At 30.4% G+C, this 16,845-nt stretch overlaps 3 protein-coding genes across 4 annotated transcripts; all 3 read right to left on the bottom strand.

The window, feature by feature from the left end:
* Nucleotides 1-1,272: 1,272 nt before the first annotated feature.
* LOC113404154 (uncharacterized) lies at nucleotides 1,273-3,304 on the bottom strand. 2 transcript variants are annotated; one of them, XM_064220478.1, is made up of 2 exons: nucleotides 3,069-3,304; nucleotides 1,273-2,526 (listed from the first exon to the last, which is right to left on the bottom strand). In XM_064220478.1, the coding sequence occupies exon 2, from the start codon at nucleotides 2,518-2,520 to the stop codon at nucleotides 1,315-1,317; it is 1,206 nt and encodes a 401-aa protein (XP_064076548.1). In that variant the 5' UTR covers nucleotides 2,521-2,526; nucleotides 3,069-3,304; the 3' UTR covers nucleotides 1,273-1,314. The 2 variants fall into 2 exon arrangements, with proteins under 2 accessions (XP_064076548.1, XP_026500737.1); XM_026644952.2 differs by having other exon boundaries at nucleotides 3,129-3,304.
* Nucleotides 3,305-8,805: 5,501 nt separating this feature from the next.
* LOC113404093 (uncharacterized) lies at nucleotides 8,806-10,131 on the bottom strand. Its single transcript, XM_026644854.2, has one exon. The coding sequence runs from the start codon at nucleotides 10,012-10,014 to the stop codon at nucleotides 8,806-8,808; it is 1,209 nt and encodes a 402-aa protein (XP_026500639.2). The 5' UTR covers nucleotides 10,015-10,131.
* Nucleotides 10,132-14,567: 4,436 nt separating this feature from the next.
* Nucleotides 14,568-15,763, bottom strand: LOC113404126 (uncharacterized). The gene has a single exon (XM_026644900.2). The coding sequence runs from the start codon at nucleotides 15,732-15,734 to the stop codon at nucleotides 14,568-14,570; it is 1,167 nt and encodes a 388-aa protein (XP_026500685.2). The 5' UTR covers nucleotides 15,735-15,763.
* Nucleotides 15,764-16,845: the final 1,082 nt, after the last annotated feature.

Below are 16,845 nucleotides of genomic sequence, written 5' to 3'. Positions count from 1 at the left end.
GAATCGTCAATTAGATTCTTTTAGCCAAGACTTTTGTTAAATAAGTTTTCTCGCGCATGGTAAAGTAAAGTTATAATTTGGTAGTATTCAAAGTATTTTTACACTGTGGCTTAGAAGTGTCGGCAAAGTATGCAAATAAAGATGAATGCATTCATAAATTACACAAAATAATCTTTAAATGTTTCAATATTATAAGATTTTCATAAAACTTTGGTGTGAACCCACGATCAAACTTGATCTTCTTTAAAGAAGACACAAGGTATGACGTGAACACGACCATCCTCTTTACCCATTAAAAAATTTCAAGTTGTTAGACTTATCGATTGGAAGTTGCAATGCAAAGTACTGCCTTCGTTAACCTTGACCATATTTTTCGAGGCTTTAATAATGATTGATTTATTTTTGTGTCAATATTTTTTTCTTGATTCCATAACAAATATATGGTTTTATTATTTCTATTTCGAAATAGGATATAAAAATTAAAAACTAAATATATCGTTAGAATTCTCTTATACTGTATAATATATCTTTAACAGTAATTCTAGGAACTTTTCGATTCTCCCTCGTATTTTAATTCGAACATTACGGTATTTAAGATTTTCATCTTGGCTGAAACGTTGTTTGAACAATGATATCGCATCAATTTGCTGTCAAATATTGATTATTTTGCATTTTTCATGTTATGGTTGGAATACAGTATACGTAACCTACTCACTAGAGAAATTATTATAATACATTGAATATTAAATAATCAAATTTACTAGGTAGAAACTTGTTAACAAATCAGATGTAGGATACGTTATTATTATATAATTAATAGATTACAAATAAACTCAAAATTTATTTGATACTTTATCAACTCTTTTTTCGCAAAATTTAGGAAAAATAACCTCTTAGTTGGAACTGGAATAGGGGATAGGAACAAAAATAATCGAAAGCTTATTTTATAAAATGAATACACTATATATCTTCTATTATTTATTAAAAGTTAATTGCTCTTAGATTTAGACCTTTATAACTTTGAAAATTTTTTTTTTGTAATTTATTATATCATTATTTTGTTTCATATTAGCCCATAATTTTAGTTAAAAATAATAATGAAATTTGAAATATTTGGTTAACATAGACACGTTTTGAAACTTATAGTAAAAATATTATAAACATGATTACATAGTTAAGCTAAGAATTGGGATTAAATGTATTACATTGTTTAATGATATTGTATACTGGCGACACTATTTTATCATCATTTATATCATGATATTCTACGTTAAGAATAAATTATACAATATATTATAACAATATTCGCTCAGATTAAGCTGGTAAAGCTCTGGCCTCATCATCATCATTAACTGGTATTACCAGAGGAGATATATCAACCGTGTTAGGATATTCGAACTGGTATCCTAGACTTTTAATTGTAATATTAAACTCAAAGCCAGGCGTCAAAAAACGGTCTAGACCATTATCCCAGGCTTGACTCTCATCAGATTTGCATAATAAAGACACAACCGGTGACTTCAAGCATTGTGCAGGCATATATTTCATTTTTCCAATATGATACTCTTCATCTCTTCCCCAATCTACGAGCTGCACAATAGCCTTTTTATAAGGTCTTGTCACCTTCTTAATGAATGCCCTTTCGAATATATTCTCCCGATCGTTTTTGACACAGACTAATCTCCCTGGAACGAAGTGTAAAGGCGAAAGATAAAAATCCTTCTTTGCGTAAAATGTTATGGCACCAATTTCTTCAAGGTGCTTATTGTAGTCGCTTACTTCGACAACATTAAACCCATTCAGTGAATCCCCCGACTGAACCCTCACATGTAACGTTTCCCCAACCGAGAGCTCTTTGAAATTAAAATAAATACTCTTTCCACCCACAATAGGATTCCAAGCCACGGCATCACAAAAGTGACCTAATGTTATATATCCGTGCATAGCAAGCAGCGTCGAAATGCTCTCTATAGCAGAATTTACTAACTCAACCAGAACCCTGTTAGGTTTTTTGCTTAAAACTTTTATTTGAACAGGTTCGTTTCCAGCGTAATATTTAAACGCATCAATTGTATCCGACGAAAATCCTTCGAGATCCAGAGGGTAACAATTAGCTAGTTGACAATCACAAGCCAGTGGTGGTATATGTCCCAATTGTAGTGGGCATTCCCACATATATTCAATGGGGATTAGTTTTTCCGTAAAACCGTAATCAATTGCGAATACATCACACGCCAGGAAACTCTCAATTTGTGATATACGAGTTACTCGTCCCCTTATGTACTTACGACCTCCACATGAATAAGCCACATTAAATATGACCATATCTTGAACATTGAAACTTTTCGTGTTGGTTTTTGGTTCCACGTACTCCATCACTTGAATTATGGGTCTATACTTCATCGGACGAACGTAAAAGTTTAATGGATTGATAACATGAGTTACTTCTACTAAATGCATGGACTCCACCTCAAAAGAACTGATTGACATTTTCGCTACTAGTCTTTCGATTTCTTCCATTTTAGTCTAGAGTAAATAAACAATGCATTAAAGATAATATCGAATGTACATCATATTCCATATTAATTTATCAAAATGTTTAAAAATATCTAAGCTACCAAACATTTTTTTTTTCGGAAATCAAATGTCAACATAATAAGTATATCTAGAAGACACTAAAACTATTTGATAGCTTGTAATTCGTGGTACACAACATTTAATAACACCAATAAGCCAGCTAATAGAAAAATATAACTTAATCTTAGATAATAAGGTATGATTTAGCCTTGCCATAACAACATAATATTTGTATATAAATTAAAAATATCCAAGAAGAAAATAATCTGATACATTATTAAAAGTACAAGGACATAAATAAAAGTAATGTAAATTATAAGGTTTTATACAATTAATACATGCGTAAAACTGCCACACATAACAAAGCGAAATTTTAAATATTTAAATAAAAATAATTCGCCGCAGAAGTAAAGGTATATATATTATATTTTTAATTCAGACAAATAAATATATTTTATTACACCAATAAACAAATAAAAACAACAATGTACCCGGTTAATAAACGCCACAAAAACAAATACACTTATTAATTTCTATCTTAAAACAATTACCACAATTTTCGCCAATGCAATAGATAGAATAAATTGTTATATAATTGATTTATTTGAAAATTATTATGCTAGACGTAAGTATTGTAAGTATAATTTCATTTTATTATTGTTATTGACTACAAAACAATAAATGTGAAAAGAATTATTTCAGAATATTGTTATATTTTAACAATTACCGAGGTAATAACTTTAACTTCTTTAGATTGTATAGCGCGGAAGGCGCGCCGCGCGATCAATAAATGAAACGAAGTGTTGCTAGGTTAGAGAAGTTTGCTAAAAGGTACAAAAAATTTAAAGAGTGTTGATAGCAGTAATATTCATAATATTAGAAGATAAAAATAATGCTACAGTTTATAATCAATGTATCTACAATTAATAATTCAATTTAAATAAGCGCAATTTGGCAATAAGTATTAATTTTATTTTATTGCTTAACTTTAAATTATGTCCAATTCAATTTTATAAAGGTTAAAATATATGAACACAAAATCTCTTAAAAAGGTTTTCCTTTATTCTAAATTACAATTGAGTTTACTATTTTAAAAAAAAAATCATACAATATACGCTAATAAAAGTCAGGTCATGACGTCATAGAAGTTATCGATGTTCTTCTAATTTTGAGTACCAAACCAATCAGATTTTTGTTAAGCCAGCTCAGCTTTGATTTTTCTTCTTTTTTTTCTTGAATGTTCCTAAGTCGTATCGATTCGGAAAAACCGCTGGCGAAAGCTGGTTCCACAGAGTGGTTGTGGGAGACAGAAAATGTGACTCTATTTGTTGAACTCCTTCTTCAAAAAGCATGAGCACAGAAAATGGACCTGGATGAGTCCTGATGGTGTAAATAAAAATGAGATTGACTTCATCATGTCGATGAGGAAGTAGATATTTAATAATGTATCTGTGATCAACGCGGTCAAAACTGGAAGTGATCGCCGGATGGTAAGAGGCACATTGAATCTGAATATCAAGCTCGAGAGGTCTCGACTGATGAAGTCAACGCTCCGTCCTGTACCCATCAACATCTAAAACCCCGATAGTGTTCAGCTGGAACACCACAATCGCTTCGAATGCCTGGAAAACTGCGTTGACGTGGATGAATACATGACATATTCGTGGAAACTCTCCATATGATCGGGTCTAAGTATTTCAAGATCCGTCGTACAAACAGAACCAAAAACTCTCGGACGTTACTCTAAAGCTGATGGTGGACAGACGCAATATCATTCTGCAGTCTTCAGATGATGCGTCCAAGTACCGGCAGCTAAATAAGCAGATCTCAAAGTTTCCGACTCGCGACCTACGCCAATTTAATATTAACCGTATTAAAGAGGCTATAGAGCGGAACAAGGGCTCTAAGATGTTCGCAAGAGATCTGTCTATCGGGCAAAGCCAGCTGACGAAACTGAAGACCGATGTATCGTCCAGGCCTGAACTTTTGAGAGAGGTTGAGAAGTTCTACGGACATATATTCACATATCTGGAGAAAGACCCCAGAGCCAGATTAACCCGACACTATACCGAAGATATCCCTGACGTCAGTCTATGCGAGATTAGTATGGCTTTCAAACAGCTTAAGAATAACAAGGCGACGGGTGATGATGGAATTACGGCTGAGGTGCTGAAGGCAGGTGGAAAGCCGATTTTAAAAGCCCTTTAAGAACTTTTTAAGTGGAACAGAAAGTTGGTGGTGCTCTTTTTTAAAAAGGGCGATAACACCCTACTGAAGAATTACAGACCTATCTCACTTCTGAGCCACGTGTATAAGTTGTTTTCGTCAGTTATCGTCATCGTAGAGTCATTACGAATCGTCTCGCACGCAAATTTGACGACTTTCATCTACCCGAACAGGCCGGTTTCCGTAAAGGCTTCAGTACCATAGATCACATACATACGCTGCGGCAGGTTATACAGATGGTCGAAGAGTACAACTTGCCATTATGCTTAGCGTTTGTGGACTATGATAAAGCTTTTGATTCAATCGAGACTTAGGCTGTGCTACTGTCTCTCCAGAGGTGCCAAATTGATTATCGGTACATCGAAGTGCTGAAATGTTTGTACGAAAACGCCTCTATGTCAGTCCGACTACAGGATCAGAACTCGAAACCTATCCAGCTGCAGCGAGGAGTGAGACAGGGAGACATTATTTCTCCGAAACTGTTCACCGCTGCTTTAGAAGATGTTTTCAAGCTTCTGGACTGGAAAGGATCTGGCATTAAGATTAACGGTGAGTACATCACTCACCTTCGGTTTGCTGACGACATAGTAGTCATGGCTGAAACCATGGAAGACCTAACCAAAATGCTCGATGATCTCGGCAATGCCTCCGAACGAGCGGGTCTTAAAATGAACATGGAGAAGACGAAGATTATGTGGAACATCCATGTTGTGCCCACTCCCATAAAAATCGGAGAATCTACACTCGAAGTTGTCGATGACTACATATACCTGGGACAAACGATCCAATTAGGTAAGTCCAACTTCGAAAAAGAGGATAACCATCGAATCCAACTCGGCTGGGCAGCGTTTGGGAAGCTACGAAAAATCTTCTCATCCCATATACCGCAGTGTCTCAAGACAAAAGGCTTTGACCAGTGTTGTGTTGTCAGTGTTGACTTACGGCGTTGAAACGTGGTCCTTCACAATGGGCCTCATAAGAAGGCTCAAGGTCACCCAAAGGGCAATGGAGAGGGCTATGCTCGGACTTTCTCTGCGAGATCGAATCAGAAATGAGGAGATCTGCAGAAGAACTAAGGTCACCGACATGCCCGAAGAATTGCCACACTTAAGTGGGAGTGGGCTGGGCACATTGCTTACAAGAAATTTTAAACATTCCAGCATCGCCAATGACCCACCAATCCTGGGAGCTAAGATGTTATCCTTTGTGCAACCTTTAAAACCAAGTATAGCTGTTTGCCGGTAGAATAAGTAATAAACGAGTGGTACCCACACAATGCCCTACCACCAAGTAAATATTTCAACCAAATAATCAAGATTAATATTATATCAGAGCTGGTATTTTGAATAATATAAATTTATTAATTTTAATGATACATAGTTGAGACTATGACTTATTTATTTTTTTATTATTTTGTAAATGTGTCAGTGTGATTGATTGTAATTTATTAGATATAAATAAAAATAATGTCTAATAGATTTTACTTACTTTTTGAGGTATGTTTTTATGGACAATTTATCCTTATAAGACTATTAATTCTTACTCCATGTTCTCTAAATTCAAATCTAAATTTTAATTCTACTTTGTAGGCTCAGTATGGAAGAAGTGATTATAAGAGATTTACAGTTTAACAATATACTAACTCAATATTGAATGCCAGCTTTTAAAACTTGTGGAATATATGTATATTGATTTCTGACCTTTTAGGTTTGTACTATTAAGCTAGGCTTTCAATTTATGCCTTTAGCTTGAAATTCTCTTAAATACTTTTGAAAAAGGTTTCATTTTATTGTTAAAAAAGACCATAATAACTTACAACTTCAGGTCACTTATCATCATTAGCAAAAACTTATAAACACTTTAAAATGCAAAGCAAACAGTATCTTGAGTGATGTCACTTATGCTTTCTTTTCTATTTCTTTAGGGGCTGCACATCTAACAGTTTGTATAATTATACACAATATAAATTAATACATAGGATAGGAACTTAATAAAAAAAGTAATGAGATAAAACATTTATTTAATTTTCTTTTTATAGATTAATATGTTTCTTGTCATATTTTTGTCCCTAGGGTTTAAACAGTTTCCTAGTTTCTAAACCATTCATATGATTATAATAAAAATGGTTTATTTGTTCGGCCTACACCTGCTAATTTTCTTGGCCAAAAAGTAAGAAATTTTGTTTGTATGTTTATCTTTAAAGTTAAACATTTTGTAGATACTTATTCTACAATTACTATTTATATCAATATATACACAACATTCTCATCTTTAATTATCTAGACTATAGTCGTCTGATTTCAAATTTAAGGTATACAATCTGGCAAAAAAATAAACTTTTACCATTATCAAAGTAGAATTCTCTACGTTAAAAATATAAGAAGGTAATATTTAATTGTTTGTAAGTAGTAGGGTAGTACTCTCCAGAACTAAATTATTTTTTAATCATATCATTTACATTATTAATAAATTGCACCCGTGCAAAGCTGAAGTGGGTCGCTAGTAAAAAATATTAATATTTTCATGCAACTACTTCTTTCTGGAAGTATTTTACACCTTACCTAAATATATAAATATTTTCAATCTTTTATTGGGGCATGAATTTAAAAATATGACTACATTTTTAGGTAACTAAATATACAACCCTGGATGAGTTGTATATTTAACACAATCACAATATTTTAATGTAAGGTTGTTCTCAAAAGTGTAATAAAGTTATATGTGTAACATTGGAACAAGTATAATATTTAGATAAAATATCCCTATTTACCGAAAATATCAAGTGGAACGAACCTATAACACGCTTAAAAAAATATATTTATTTTATTAATAATCAACGGTGCGATAAGAATAAAATAAGAATATTTTACATAATTCAAACGTAAAATGAAAGAAAATTATTATGGTTATTATTAGCATAAAAATACGATCACGTGTAAAACTTAATATAAGGATTTAGTTTGATTTTATACAATTTTGCACTACACAATGCATTTTTTAAATAAATAAAAATATAACGTATTCATTAAATATCCTTCGAAATTTAATATTTAGATAAATCCGCTACGTTTATGGTTATTGTTCATCACTCTATTCTCTTCTGTAAAATTAATTTACAAATTGACCTTAATTTGACTATGTTATGCAGATAAAATGTTACTATAATATTTTTAGTTTTTCATTAAAAAATCTCATTCCAAAATGATCCTCACAAGCTTAAATGTGAAAAAGCGCCTTTTTCACGTTTATGGAAAACCTCTAAATCACAATTAGAATACATACAGTACAATTAGAGTTAAAATTGGGAATTTAAATAATTGCGTTAATGGAATGATGAAATACATTACTAATTTTAAAATGATCGTTCTTTTTTTTTTAATTATGCTAGTTTATATGTTACAATAATTGAATGAAAAATATATACAAATATCATCGGTTAACAAATAAACATTATGAAACTTACACTAAAAAATATAAATAAGTACTGTAGGTATGTCATATAATATTGCGCACTAGCTTAATTATTATATGATAAAACTTTACTAAAACCAATGAAGATAATGTCATATAATGTTACTCGTCAAAAATGTTATCTGGTACAGCTCTGGCATCATCATTATTGACTGGTACAGCCAGAGCGGAAATATCAACTTTTTCACATTTCAGGAAAACCTCTAAATCATCAATTAGAATACTTATATTAAAATTAGAATTAAAATTGCGTTAATGGAATGACGAAATACATTACTAATTTTAAAATAATCATTTTTTTTTTTAATTATGATAGTATATATGTTACAATAATTGAATGAAAAATATGTACAAATATCATCGGTTAATAAAGAAACATTATGAAACTTACACTATAAATATATACATGAAGGTTACTTAAACTAAAAAATATAAATAAGTACTGTATGTGTGTTATATAACATTGCGTACTAGCTTAATTATTATATGATAAAACTTTACTAAAACTAAAGATGATAATGTCAAATATTATTACTCGCCAAAAATGTTATCTAGTACAGCTCTGGCATCATCATTCGCCAGAGCGAAAATATCAACTTTGTTAGGATATTTGAAATTATGTCCTAGACTTTTAATTGTTATATTAAATTCATATCCCGGAGTCAAAAAAGAGTCCAATCCGTTATCCCAAGCTTGATTCTCTTCACATTTGCAATAAATCGAAAGGACTGGTGTCCTCAAGCAATGTGGGTGCATATATTTCATTTTTTCTATATGAAATTCCTCATCTCTGCCCCAATCTACGAGTTGTACGATAGCACTTACATTGGGCTTTGTAACTTTTTTGATAAAAGCTCTTTCGTATTTATTTTCTCTATTAATTTTTACACATACTAAACGTCCCGCAACTAAATGCAGGGGCAAAAGCGAAGATTCTCTTCTGGCGTAAAATGATACGATATCAATTTCTTGAAGGTATTTATGGTAGTCACTAACTTTGGCAACATAGAATCCGTTGAGAGAATTGCCTGATTGAACCCTCACGTGTAGTGTTTCACCAATCCTAAGCTCTTTGAAATAAAAATAAATTCTTTTGCCACGTATAACAGGATTTCTAGCCATTTCCTCAGAAGAAAGACCTATTGTTGAATAGCCGTCGATAGCTAGCAGTATCGCAATGTTTTCTTTTTTAGAATTTACTAAGTCAACCAGAATCTTATTTGGTTTCTTGCCTAAAAATTTAATTTTCGCAGGTTCGTTTCCAATATAATCTTTAATAGCATCGTTTGTGTCAGACGTAAAACCTTGGGCCTCCATCGGGTAACAGTTAGCGAGCCGACAATTATAAGCTAGTGGTGGTATATTTGCCAATTCTTGTGAGCATTCCCATACGTATTCGTATGGGATTGATTTTTCTTTAAAACCATAATCAATCGCAAACACATCGTACATTAGGAATTTATCAACTTTTGATATACGAGTTATTCGTCCTCTTATGTACTTACGACCACCACGTGAATAACCCAAATTAAATATTACCAAATCTTGTATGTTGAATCTTGCTGGCTTGATTTTAGTTTCCATGGATTCCCAGTCTTGGATGATAGATTTATATTTTATAGGCCGAACGTAAAAGTTGAATGGATTTAAAATGTGAGTCAATTCTACCAAATGGATTAAATCCGTATCAAAAGAATTGGTTGGTAGGTCCGGCGGTACTATGCTTTCGATTTCTTCCATTTTAGTCTAGAGCAAACAAAGATAATATAAAAATATCTTAATGTATCAAAACATCACAACGAATCATGGTTAGCTACCAAATATTTTCTAGTAATCAAATATCAACATGATCAATCTCGAAATTAATATCTGAAATGTTAATTCATATTTGGTAGCTTCAATTTTATTTATAGCACACGACATTTAAGAACACCAAGATAGATTATAAAAACATATAACTCATTCATTAGTAATGTTTCATTTATCCGGCACATAGCAAAATATATTTTACAATTATATTAAAAGTGCAAGGACATTAATAAAATAATTTACAACAAGGGTTTTTATATAATAAATACATGCGTAAAACAGTACTCTACAGGAAAGAATATATATCTAATAAAACAATATTAGCTCAAAAATAATTCGCCGCATATAGAAATAAAGCTTTAGATGTTTGTTTTGCATACATTATTTAAGTACACTCTCAGATTACGTAAAAAAAAAATCTAAGAGCACACTCTTTAAACAAATACATCAAAGTGCCTGGTTAATACCTAACGCAACAACACAAAACACATAAGTACACAAATATTATGTTAGAAGATGTTACCCACATTTTCGCCAAGGCAAATATATAATTTACTTCTTAATTAATTTCCTTGCCAATTGTTACGCTACGCTCAAATAATTATTTTGTTTTATTGAAGCTAATATTGTCTATAAACCCCATTACAATAAGTAAATCAATAAAGGGAAATGGTTTATTTAGTTTTTTCTTAATATTACTCGTTCTATTATTCAAATGCACACCTATGTTTCAGTTACCACAATAGTAATTTATCAATATGTTTATTTGTTTGTAAGCAGTAAGCACCCTGCCGTTTTGAATAACTAATAATTTATAGGATTCGATCAATACTTGAAGCACGGTGTTGCTAGGAAATGCATTTGCATTTTAATAAAACATTTTTTTAATTTCAAACAGTAATAAGTGCGTTTATCCATAAAAATAATTTAGTATATTCGCCAAACAATTATCATAATACATATTATAAACATCAAAGTATTGCTCACTTTATGTGTAATGCATAGTTTAACTACGCAATAAAGAGAAAACATTTATACACTACGTTTTATTATACAGTAGTGCTATACTTAGTGAAAGTAATAAGGCAGTGTAAAATTAATTATCTCGTATTCCGAATGATTGTAGATTTATTTCAGGCATTTATATAAATTAAATTGAGAAAATTAGACAAGAAGTCAGGTGTGCCTCTATTGAGTAACTTTTTTAATGATGATAACTAAATATATTATTATTTAATTAAGATATCTGTCAATAAATATCAAAATAATATATTTTATCCATTTCATATTGTTTAATATTACCTACAAACATAAATATTTTTTTGTTTTGGTTTTTATTTGTGCCAAGAGGGCACAGATTATTTCGCCAATGTCACGTGCGAATACAAATAAAAATGAGAGACGTCAGAACAGAACACTCAAAACCATGATCGACACCGTATAGTTTGACACTTGAAAGATGTTTTGTTGCTGTTGCTTTCATCCCTGGCTGTTATGTTACTTATTTAAATAAGGATTAGAATATGTTTATTATGTGTAATGATCTAAGAATGTGAAAGCTATGGAGTCACCTGAAAATTGTGGCTTATTGTTGATGTGAGAGGTTTTTATAAAGTCAATAAGGAAGGAGTAGTTTCCAGAATCCATATGCAGTCTTTTGTTTTAACTTTTAAAATTTTCCTTATATACCACTCATATTTAGATAGGTAAATGGGCCTCCTAAAGTGGCCACCACTGCCCATAGGCATCAGTACTGTATAAAATACTAACCATCTTTTATCACCTTCATTTTCAATGTGTGGTAAGTGGCCCGGTGGCTAAATGTTTGAGATGATTCCTACATTGAACTTGAATAGCACCACTGAATTTTCATGTGCCAATTTGCATATTTAAAATCATTATTATCAAATCATGCTTGGTGGTGAAGAAAAATATCATGAGAAAATTGGCATGGGTGGATAAAATACTGCCATTTGTATCCCCCAAACCTGTGTTGGAGAAATTGTAGAAAACAAGAGGGTTCATTCCAGCAATAGCACATGTTATTGTGAACTACAAATCTTGAAAATTAAGTTGTTATGTTCCTTGTGCTTGGGGCTCACTCTTTTTACTGGAATACATATAGAAGTATATATGTTTTGTGGAATTTTATAATAACCTACCCAGGCAGCCTTGTACATTTTTTGGAAATAACTGTGAGATCAGGGCTGAAAAATCTTCTTGTCTTCATCGCTTAGGAAATCCTTTAGCTACATTTGAAAACTGTCCATTTGATACGAAGAAAACAATCAAAAAACTTTGTTAGATTTCAAATTCTTACATGGTTGCATCCTCTAAGTCTTTCAGTTCGAAGATCATATATAGACTGCCAATCTTATTGCCACACCTGCTCAATTAAATAGAAAGACAAATAATTTAATTGTTCCAAGATTTTTCTAATAAACCCTTTGGCCAATAGCTTTGCTGTGCCTCTGGGAAACAAAATCTAGTAAAAATATATTTGAAATAATGTATAGAAGGTGGGTTACCAGGGTGGCGGCGAAAATGACGATACGTTATATAAGAAAACTCTTGTAATGCTCGTTACAACGGTTACAATACCAATGCCCGATATATTTAAACTGGTGGTATTTATACAAAAACATCTTGACCTAATTTAATACTAAATTCGTAAACTTAAAAGATAATATTAAACATATTTTATCTTAATTATTCTAATGATTATTTACGGACAAATATTATTTAATAATACAGGATTATGTAACATTAAATATTAAAGATTAATATATTACACCAGAAGTTGATAAGCAGCAGATAACCTAGCCAGATCAGTAAAATAAGATTCTAGTAGCTTAATCCTTACAGTATACATAATAAAACAAAATTATTATATCATTGATTAATCGACATAATTTGAGAAAATATAAATAACAATAAGCACTATTTATTAATTGCGCCGGAAGCTGACAAGCAGAAGGCGCCATTAATAAATAGAATAATATATAATAAAATGTTCCAAGTACAAACAAATATGAATCAACTATTTATTTGATTATGAAATTACTAATTAAATTGTCGAATAAAAGTTTTAATCTATACTTATAAATAATCATCAAGATGTACCCGAACTAGCCGTATATGTAGGACCGAAAGTATTAATTGATAACAAATGTTATCCTCAATAAATAATTGTTTTTGCCATATTTGCATCGAAAGTCAGATCACTACATTTCTAATTAGTAACAAAGGCAGTTAGTTACTCTAATAAAACTGCAGATGTCTCATTGTTTTAATAAAATCACTCTCTTTTCTATGGTTCTCCATACATTGACTTAATGAAGGTTAGGTAAATTTAAATGAAAATCATATGAGTTTCAACAAATAAAATTTTATGGATTTTTTATTTATCTTGTTAGAATAATAAATTGTTTATTAAATTTTTTTTCAGTTCATAATATTAAATCCTATTTCAATAAATTGTTTTGAATGGAGCTCAGCTTCGTAGTAATTGTATATTAAAACTAAAATATTAAATATTAATAATTCATTTATTATATTTCGTAGATACATAAAACTATTTATTGAGTTTTCGAATTAAGTAGTTTTTATTAACATTTACAAAATATGCAACTATACAGAGTTATTGGCAGATGTTGGAATTTATAAAACATACAATTTTGTACTTTTATAATATGTTAATGGTTTTCTGAATTAATTATATTTAAACTCTTTTCTGACTTCCTTCAGATTCGAATGTACCAATTGCATTAATATTTAATATGATTTTTGTATTGGTATTAATAATATTCAATAATAATAACATATTTTGTAAAACGACATGAATATGAATATGGTATACATACTAAATAATTTAATTAAAAGTATTAAAACTAGTCAAAAGTAATACACAAGTGTCAGTTTCTAAAGAGTATTGGTATTTGATGTGTCTCCTTAAATTATTTATGTCTAGATAGACCTAAGTGTATGTGAAAGCTATTCTTGTCACTCCCGAAATTACATACTATTTTACTAGTGTACTAAGAGTTTGCCACTACTTTTTTCGACGCCCCAGCCTAAACAGTCTATCTAGTCTATCTATACACAAATAAAAAAAGTAGGAAACTAATACAGTTCAGAGTTTGTAAAATATGTTATTTACAGTATACATAAGGCGCGACCCTCGTGAGTGCACAGATGACATATCTTAGTATATTATATTCTATACAGTGAGATAGCGAGGGGAACTCAAATGCAATAAGATAATCAATTCAAGGTTTACATAATGTAACAGGTTATTTAATTTTTTTTATAACCATTGTGTACATAAACATTTATAACATTAATTAATATATTTTATAATATTATTGGATATTTATTATATATTATTGCATAAAGTATTATATATAAAATCATTTAAGTTAAACATAAATATTCTAAAATAATAATTAATAAGTATTTTCTCTATTCTAATACCGAAGTATCTTTTATGAAGTGCCATGTAATGGTATTATTTTAACTATATTTGGAGATTCAAACCCTTTCCCCAGCTGTTTAATTTGAATAAGAAATTCAAACCCAGGGCACAAAAAGCGATACAGGGAATTGTCCCATACTTGTTTTTCTTCAGCTGAGCAATAAATAGCTACAACAGGTAATTTTAAGTATTGTTGAGGTATTTGTTTCATATTTGCTATATGTCCTTGTTCTTCTTTTCCCCAGTCTACAAGTTTAACTATAGCTTTTGTTTCAGGAACAATAATGTCTTTAATTATTGCCCTTTCATATTTACCTAAATCATTTTTAATACACATAGGTGTATTCAATTTGAATTTTTCTTTTATAAGTTTAGGTTCTTTTTTTGTGTAATATGTTATTGTATCATATTCTGTTATATAATTTTGGTAATCATTTACTTCAGCCACATAAAACGCATTAAGTGATCTACCACTTTGTACTCTTACATGTAACATTTCATTGATATTAATATTTTTAAATTTGAAATATAATTTTTCTGGAACTATTGTAGGCATCCTACTAATAGCATTATGAACATAGCCCAAAGTGGAATATCCAGTCAAAGCCATCAAAGTAGCAATGTCACTGGGATTAGAATTTATCAACTCTACAACAAGCTTATCAAATGTCTTGTCTATTATGATCATTCTGGCCCTTTCATTTTTAACATAATATTTGAATGCATCTATAGATTCTTCGGACCAATCATTACCACCTAATGCAGCACAATTTGCAAGTTGACAGAATAATGCTAAAGGTGGAATTTTGGACAAATTTTGATTACATTGCCATAAATGTTCTTTTGGGACTGACCTGTGAAAGTATCCATAGTCAAGTGCAAATATGTTAAATTTGTCACAATTTTCATTACTTCCATTGAATATTTTTCCTCTGGCATATTTTGCTTCTTGACCTTTCTGGTCCATATTATAAATTACAAAATCATGTTCACTTACAGAGCTTGGTTTAATTGTTGGTTTAATTAATTCTAACTTTTGAATAAATGCATTATATTTGGTGGGACGAACATAAAAATTATGAGGATTTATAATGTGAACTACATGTACCCAGTGATCTGTTTTAATATCAAATTTAGTGATATCAAAGTTATTAATTAACAATTCCAGTTCCTCCATTTGATATCTGTAAAATAATATTAAAGGGTCATTTAAAAATATATATATTGAGGTTCTTGAAAGGAAAATATAATCACTTAAAATGGCAGTTAATGCAATAATATATTATGCCTTTATAAAGCATTCATAGAAATAATTCCTAGATATTTTTTGAAAAAAAAAGAACATTTTAGAGATACATATATATGTCGCAGGCAACTAGCTTAATTATCCATCCAATTAAACACCTAGCCACCTAAAGTACTGTGCCACCTTTATTAAAGAGACTAGGCGTTTAATTGGATGGCTAATTTAACCAGTTGGCAGTAACAAACTCTTTCGATTTCTGTTAATTATTCATTCAAGTTTATTAACATAATAAAATTTAATTATTATTCATAGTTTTAACTTTTTATTAATTAGTAACTAATATGATTTTTCCTATCATTTGTTGATTTAGATTTTAAGTTGCGCGCGATTTTCGTTTGTATTTGTTTATGCTTCTACTTGAGACAAATTAACTATAAATATTTTAGATAAATACTTATAACTTAATAAGTTAAGCAAGAATATATAGTTCATTTTTTTAAATGTTTTGAACGAAAATAGAGCATAGAAGAGGTGGAGAGGAAAGTACTTAGTGGAAAGACTCTTTAGTCAGACAAAATATAAATTAAGCAATTTAAACTTACCTCATATAAATAAATAAGGCAGAAAACTGTTTTTGCATAATTTCAATTTAATAAAAAGTAATATAAGAAAATAAGAACTATGTATTTCATCTATGAAACTTAATATGTACCTACCTTCTACTTTTTAAATTTCGATAATTTTTGGTAACTGTATTAGAGTCCCAATGTCTCTTATTTTGAAAGTATTTTTTGTGATATCGACCCAGCAACCTTTTACTTAAGAGGACTACAAGTCTAGTGCTGGGTCATTCCTGATTTTACGTAAAACGAAACGAACCGGTTTTTTACATTTATAAAACAGTTCTTTGAAACTGTTATAAAAAAACCGGTTTGTTTTCATAGGTTCGAGAACTTACTATATTTACGATACTTTACTGAAATAATGTATATTCAACACTGGAGTCATATTATATAATTTTGAAAATAGTCAACTTTATAAT

This window comes from Vanessa tameamea, chromosome Z (genome assembly GCF_037043105.1).
Source record: "Vanessa tameamea isolate UH-Manoa-2023 chromosome Z, ilVanTame1 primary haplotype, whole genome shotgun sequence".
NCBI classification, from domain to species: domain Eukaryota; kingdom Metazoa; phylum Arthropoda; class Insecta; order Lepidoptera; family Nymphalidae; genus Vanessa; species Vanessa tameamea.
Note: the sequence above shows the minus strand (reverse complement) of the source record. Positions and strands in the feature narration are given on the sequence as shown.

What these genes read in the sequence shown, in the direction of transcription:
- LOC113404154 (XM_064220478.1), bottom strand. Translation starts at nt 2,520, where the DNA reads ATGGAAGAAATCGAAAGACTAGTAGCGAAAATGTCAATCAGTTCTTTT.
- LOC113404093 (XM_026644854.2), bottom strand. Translation starts at nt 10,014, where the DNA reads ATGGAAGAAATCGAAAGCATAGTACCGCCGGACCTACCAACCAATTCT.
- LOC113404126 (XM_026644900.2), bottom strand. Translation starts at nt 15,734, where the DNA reads ATGGAGGAACTGGAATTGTTAATTAATAACTTTGATATCACTAAATTT.